Genomic DNA, 7,279 nt, shown 5'->3' with positions numbered 1-7,279 from the left:
CAGATATGTTGATACTGAAAATCCTTTCAACGGGTATTTTATATATGACACATATAGGACAATGGTGTGTTTTCATTTGATTTATAGGTATATGCCCTCTTGGCTTGGCAAGCTGTGGGAACCTCCACCTTCCTTGATTATTTATCCATTGTGTTGGCTAAATGTTGATTTGGACATCAATGAGTCATAGAGGACAAAGGGTTATATAGACCACAAGCTCGTAATCTGTGATAATTTATCACTGAACTGAACTTGACATGATCCTCCCTTTTAAGGAATACAATATAAATCTTAAGATGATGAACATTCAACAGTCCAAGCAGTTTCTAATTTTAAATAGTGGCACTGGATGCCTCATGTTCCACGAAGCACGAAAAACATTTTACCTATCCACCACCATGGTTGATGATAATAATAATCATCATCATTATCATAATAATTAGGGCTGTCAAACGTTTAATTTTTTTTAATCGCTGAATTTCTGTAGTTAATCGCGATTAATCACGTTTTATCACGATTCAAATTCTATTTTCCATTTCAGAACTGTTTTTAAGTACATATTAACAATGGAAAGCAATTCTTACCAGTGTATCTTGACTGGGAATCAAATGAATGCAAGGAAAGCTTATCATCAAGCTGCCATACTTCCTCCTGCTGCAGGCTGCAGGCATGATGGAGAAAGACAGCAGAAAACACAATTCTGAATGGCGCTTTTTACTTTCCAAGGTGCTTTCTAAAGGTGCGGCAAAGGGTCAAAATAGTAGCCTGTTAGGCACAACGCGAAGCTGAGTGAAGTGTAAAATAAATTAATAAATGGCGGCATGCGATTTAAAAAATAAAAATAAAAATGTACGCGTTATGCTCAGCCCTTAATCACATCGCGATTAACTCGTTAATGCTGACAGCCATAATAAAAATACATTTATTGTATATAGCGGTTTAAAAGGCACCCACTGTAAGGGTAGGAATTTCTGTGAGTCAGTCCGTCTCTGTTATCTTACCTGCATGTGCAAAAGACTTAATATGCAGCATGCTGTTGTATTGATGTTAGTCTCGCTTTGCCAGACCTTCCTCCACAGCGCTGCGGAGATGGGTCTGGCTAGTCCACACAGCATTCCAGGATGGGAGAAAAATGTTCTAGTTTAATGCCATTTCTTTAAACCAATCACAATATCCTTGGGTGGCGCTAAGCGCCGGACAGAGCCACGGTGCCGCTGCAAAATAACCTCGGGAAGGAACTTGTTTTGGTGGAACATGTGTAGTTAGCGAGATGATAGTCTAATTAGCGACGATTGTGATTGGTTTAAAGAAATGCCAATAAACCAGAGCACGTTTTTCTCCCATCCCGGAATGCAGTGTGGACTAGACCCTCCTGGAGCCAGACCCTCCTCCGCAGCGCTGTAGAGGAAGGTCTGGCAGTTCGAGACAAGCTGAATACCAATTTGCAGTGTGTTTCAGCTTTTAGTGACCATATAGTTGTGATTTTTTTAAGGCATCATTATGCAACTTACAGGTTAAAAAAGAGGCCAGAGAGTTGCTGCTTAATGCTGGTGTATTATTCTTAAACATTCACTTTCCAAGTTACATCATTCACAAGTCTTTGCAAAAAGCAACCACGGTCAGAAAGAGGCTGTCACCAAAACTGACTTCAGGACATTTTAAGGGATATTGTAATAGCAATAACAACACAACAGACTATAGTAGCAGAAATGTCTATGAAGTGGATTCAACACCTACTGACACAGTGAAAAACTTCGGAAAGGTAGCATTTATTGCACCTGCATAGTAGGCTATTAATTAATATTAAAAAGGCATTATACTGTACAGGGGATAATTTTGTATATCCTTTATTTAACAATAATTAGAAATACTCATACTAGTATTTCAAAATGGTCTGCCTGATACCACATTGTGTACAAAATATTCAGATATCGTATGCCATAACTTTTTTTTCCAATGTCATTCGCCTCATTCTCTACAAACAGATTTATTTTATATATTTTTATAAAATAATATATTTTTTTGGTAACCGATGTAAAGTGACTAAATAAGCATCTGGTAACCACTAATGAAGGAAGTTCTGAAAAGTGAGAGGAGGTAAAAGCCACTTCTCACCATTTTGGTAACCCCAACCCACACCACACCTCCACCTTAAAGCTATGTGGAACATTTTATGCCAAATTGAAAATGCAAAGTCCAATTCACATTCAATTTACTTTAATTTTTTAATGAAGCAAGGAAATACTTAGGTGGTACATAGGGTACATAAAACAAATGTCAGTGGAGTTTTCTTTTTCATATTGATTTGAGCATTTTTAATTCAACACATCAAAACATCAAAATAAATGTAAACCCATTATTTTTTAAATTAAACTGAGATTGTGTCATACATAATTTGCATACAAATGGTAAATACAAAAATGTTAATGGCTGATTTCATGTTAAAATTGACAGTTATGAACTTCCATAGATCCTATAGGCTACTGTATATTCTGCCTCTAACCAATCATGTCTCCTTGAAATTACGTTACAATTCAGTCTGGATTACGTTCTTGATCAACATAATTAGAAAATGTTATTTTGTATATCCTTTATTTAAAAATAATTAGAAATACTCATACTAGTATTTCAAAATGGTCTGCCTGATACCACATTGTGCACAAAATATTCAGATATTGTATGCCATAACTTTTTTTCCAATGTCATTCGCCTCATTCTCTACAAACTGAGATTTATTTGTTGAAAGTTTGTCTGAAACAGTTTTGCGTTGAAGCTAAACCAGGCACCATGACAACAAGAGACCCACAACTGAAGTTCCAGCCTGCTGCTGCTGACACACACACACACACACACACACACACACACACACACACACACACACACACACACACACACACACACACACACAGACAGCATCATCAAGTTGCATCAGCACCATGTCAAGCATGAATTTCAAGTACACTGCTCAACTATCAATGGGCCGTGACTCTCACAGTTGACTCTGCTGGCGGCATTGGACCCTGGATGCTAACTGAAGTATTTTTGATGAGAGGAAGTTTCCAGGGCAGCTTCAGGACCGCTGCCATGGCCTTTCTCATTATTAGTAATCCCTACAGTCTGCATCTAAAACTTTGAAAATAGGCTTGGGAGGATGAAGGCACATCGAAGGAAGCTGGACCACAAACCAATTAAAAGACTGCAATGAATGCTGCTGCTGCTCTTTTGTTTTATGTCCTTGAAGTAAAGTGTGACAGAAGGGTAGTGAGAAGTCCTAAAAATCCAATAAATAGTTACACTCAAAAGCGTTGTTTTTAGACTAAGGTGTATTATAGTACATAGAACATTAGCCCGAATACTATTCAAGGGCTAAAATATTTTTCACTGTAAGTTTGAATTTATTTAATTAGTGGTGGGATTCATTGTTATTTACAACAATGGAGTGTTGCGGCCAAATCTATTCATTCGCTTGGAATTGCTTTTGGTGGATTTGCTGGCAGGACATGCCAAATATCCAAGTGGCTGAGATAATGGACGGGAAAAAAATGTTATTCTTCAAACCAGTCAACCAAGGACAAGAGAAACACTGAATCTCTGAGTTACTCTAATGTGGGCTGGTTAACCTAACCTCCGCAATGTGCTTCCTGCTTTATCTGTATATAAGGCCAGGTTTGACAGTGCACACAGCACTTAGATACGTCTTTATAGCTCATGTGAAAGTTGACTCTTCTATAGTAAACTGCCCACAAAAAATGGCTTGTTATTTTAATTTAATTTCCCTTGTTATGTTGCTCTGCAGTATTCTCCCAAGGTTTTCAACTGATGAAGCCAGTCATATAAACTGTAAGTAAAACATTTTCTTTATATTTTTTGCTTACATTTATTTTCATCTCAAATGTTTGATCATCAAAAGTTTTTTTACTCACCTGCATCACAAAAAATGTAATTATTTTCTGTATACTAAGTGCTAGGGGGATTTCTTTATTATTTATATTTTTCCCAGTCTGGGATATGTCAATGATTAGCAACAACACATATTTGTATGCATTTTAATTTCTTGTGCATTTTTTGTGTAATAAAAAAACCTCCCACTTGTTACCTTAGAGGACAGAAATGTCCCCTTCCTAAAACTGCCATAAAAATACATACTATATGTTTATACTATTTTCCACTTTTACTGAGTGAAATAGAGGTTTTATAATATATTTAACCCACATCAGTCCCGATCATCACCACCAAATATTCATCTAATTTTTTTAAATGCCAGTTTGTTTACATATTGCCAGTGGAAACCAGGAAAACAGCATAAAAAAGGTTTCAACAACTGGTTTAATATATAACAATGCATTGTATTTTATAGACTTATCCAGTGTTTAAAAAAAAAATGTAAAATCATAATCTGATAGTAACAACAATACAGCATGTTTCTCCAAATGTAGAGTAGAAGCAGTTGTGAATACTATCAAATGATCAAGTAAAGTACACGTACTGTACCTGTGTGTGTAAATATTTACTTTCCACCACTTTATATAGATGATACTCTAGTCACAGATTTTGATGCTGTTCTGTTGACACTCTATATCTTCTAGCCCGCTCTGTCAGAGAACTGCTTATCTCCTCATATCAAGATGCAGCCTCGCTCCACACTCGAAAACGGTAATAAACTATCAAATGTGTTATCAAATTGTCTGTCTCTGGTTTAACTGAAACAAAACATGTCCAAGAAAGGACAGAATCACTTTTAAGGTTTTTCCTTTTATCTGTCAATTTCTGCACCCAGACAAAGGTCACCCTCGTCTTCCACGCATGTGTTTACTTTCCTTCGACAACCCGACCCTGAGACCCTGGAGATTTCCCGAGCTGCAGAGGTTTTTCAAACAACTCTGCAAGTCCTGAAGAACAGCGTGAGACAGAGATATAAAAGGGATGTCACGGCAACAGGTAGAATTGCTTTCTTTTTCTCAAATATCAGGATCTCACCTTGAAAGAAACCTTTAGAGGTAGTTGGACACCATAGAGTCAAAACAACTTCAACATAACCAAAATGTCTAATTGGTCCACTTTCTCTAACCATTTTAACAGTCCACCAAAACACTGGATACTTTAACCCTCCTGTTGTCCTCGAGTAAAATGTGACCTGTTTTCAAAATGTCTCATCAGAAATTTGGGTTTCATAATTAAAATATTTAAAGTTTAACACAGAATTGGTTGATACTTTATAAGTACGCCTTACAAACAGGCAAACCAAGGCGCGAACAGGTGTGATTATGTGCTGCCATTAAAAAGAATTAAATGGTTTTAAAAAAGTATCCTGACTAAACTTTGATGTATACCAGTCTGTGATTATCCATCAACAAATCTTCCTCTGATGTTAACTATTAGTCAAAATACTTCATCATTTTAAATATTTTGTATGATTTCATATATATATATAAGGTTTATTGACCATGTATTCCAAAAAGAAGTGTAACACTAGTGGTAATATGTAAGAATAAAGGTGGCAAAGAAGTTGTAACATATAATAATGTATACTTAATGCTTTGTAAAAAAGCAAAACAGAAGAGGAAAACAGGTGCATGGTCGACGGGAAGGCAATACAAGGGTTAAACTAATCGATCACCAAAGTCCTAATAAAGGAAATTTAAAAAGTCAAAAGAGGGTAATTTTCAATTACACTGTGTGTCCTTTCAGGTTTGATATGTTCAAAAGATTATCAAGATTAAATTCCATCACATTTTTATTGTGTTTACTTTGTCACAATGCTAGAGTTGCTTTCCTGGGAGGACGTGGAGCTGATTGCAGAGCTTTCTCAATGTCCTCCTCCAACACATCCAGCCATCTGTCTGCAAAGTCATCTCAACAAGTACCGCTCTATATCTGGCATCTGCAACAACAGGTAAATTCTTACCTTAAAGTCAAATAACAATGACTATATTGTTACTTTAATACATTTTTTTGGTAACCGATGTGAATAAATAAGCATCTGGTAACCACTAATGAAGGAAGTTCTGAAAAGTGAGAGGAGGTAAAAGCCACTTCTCACCATTTTGGTAACACCAACCCACACCACACCTCCACCTTAAAGCTATGTGGAACATTTTATGCCAAATTGAAAATGCAAAGTCCAATTCACATTCAATTTACTTTAATTCTTTACTGAAGCAAGGAAATACTTAGGTGGTACATAGGGTACATAAAACAAATGTCAGTGGAGTTTTCTTTTTCATATTGATTTGAGAATTTTCACTTCAACACATCAAAACATCAAAATAAATGTAAACCCATTCTTTTTAAATTAAACTGAGATTGTGTCATACATAATTGGCATACAAATGGTAAATACAAAAATGTTAATGGCTGAGTTCATGTTAAAATTGACAGTTATGAACAGATCCTATAGGCTACTGTATATTCTGCCTCTAACCAATCCTGTCTCCTTGAAATTACGTTACAATTCAGTCTGGATTACATTCTTGATCAACATAATTAGAAAATGTTAATACATGTATCTGGCAAGTTGTAAAACGTTATTTTGAACTTTGTACAATTTTCACTGACAATGTATCTAATTTGTTTTCCAATATAAGCTAACAGGTTAAGGTTGGGGAAAGTTATTTTTTGTAGTTCAATACAGAAAACTCCACAGTGACTTGAAGCACAAGATAAAGCATGTTTATTAAAATTGAACCCAAACCCCATTATTTCCCTAATTTTCAAAATCAACCAACATGCTTTTGCTGCTAAAACCTAACACAACACATAGGACATAGAACATGAAACCTGTTCTTACAGCCAATAAACACATTCATGAACCGACTACACCCAGAATCACTATTGCGTATTGGTAAAAATGTAGTATCCTGAACTCTTGATGACCTTCGAGGAAAACAGATGATGTTGCTTTCAGTGAAGGCACACTCTGTTTTGTATTGCAGTATTTTTGGACACGCTTCATGATTCTTTTTGTCAGGCAAAATCCTCTCTGGGGAGCAGCCAACACTCCCTTGGTCAGGTGGCTTCCAGCTGAATATGAAGACGGAGAGAGAGAACCCAAAGGTTGGAACCGAGGACGGCTCCATAATGGATTCCAACTTCCCTCGGTAATCTACAAAATCCTGGTCCGATGGACACAAAAGTCTTGCTGAAGAAATTAGAAATGAAGCGAGCTCACCCTGCAAACCCAAGTTAATGTAGCTTTCCATTTATTTTTCTAACCTGTTTTACAGCAGATAAAGTCCACAGCAATTTAGGATCAGCAGAAGTGTGTGTGAGATGACACAGA

At 36.3% G+C, this 7,279-nt stretch overlaps 1 protein-coding gene across 2 annotated transcripts in view; it reads left to right on the top strand.

Moving 5' to 3' along the window:
* Positions 1-2,872: 2,872 nt before the first annotated feature.
* tpo (thyroid peroxidase) overlaps positions 2,873-7,279 on the top strand; it is a 28,811-nt gene continuing 24,404 nt past the window's right edge. For both annotated transcript variants that reach the window (XM_031288707.2, XM_035994673.1), the window contains exons 1-5: positions 2,873-3,840; positions 4,587-4,653; positions 4,778-4,938; positions 5,764-5,893; positions 6,968-7,097. In XM_031288707.2, the coding sequence (XP_031144567.1) occupies positions 3,633-3,840; positions 4,587-4,653; positions 4,778-4,938; positions 5,764-5,893; positions 6,968-7,097 (696 nt within the window). In that variant the 5' untranslated portion in view covers positions 2,873-3,632. The remainder of the gene's footprint in view (positions 3,841-4,586; positions 4,654-4,777; positions 4,939-5,763; positions 5,894-6,967; positions 7,098-7,279) is intronic.

Source organism: Sander lucioperca, chromosome 18 (assembly GCF_008315115.2).
Source record: "Sander lucioperca isolate FBNREF2018 chromosome 18, SLUC_FBN_1.2, whole genome shotgun sequence".
Taxonomy (NCBI): domain Eukaryota; kingdom Metazoa; phylum Chordata; class Actinopteri; order Perciformes; family Percidae; genus Sander; species Sander lucioperca.
Note: the sequence above shows the minus strand (reverse complement) of the source record. Positions and strands in the feature narration are given on the sequence as shown.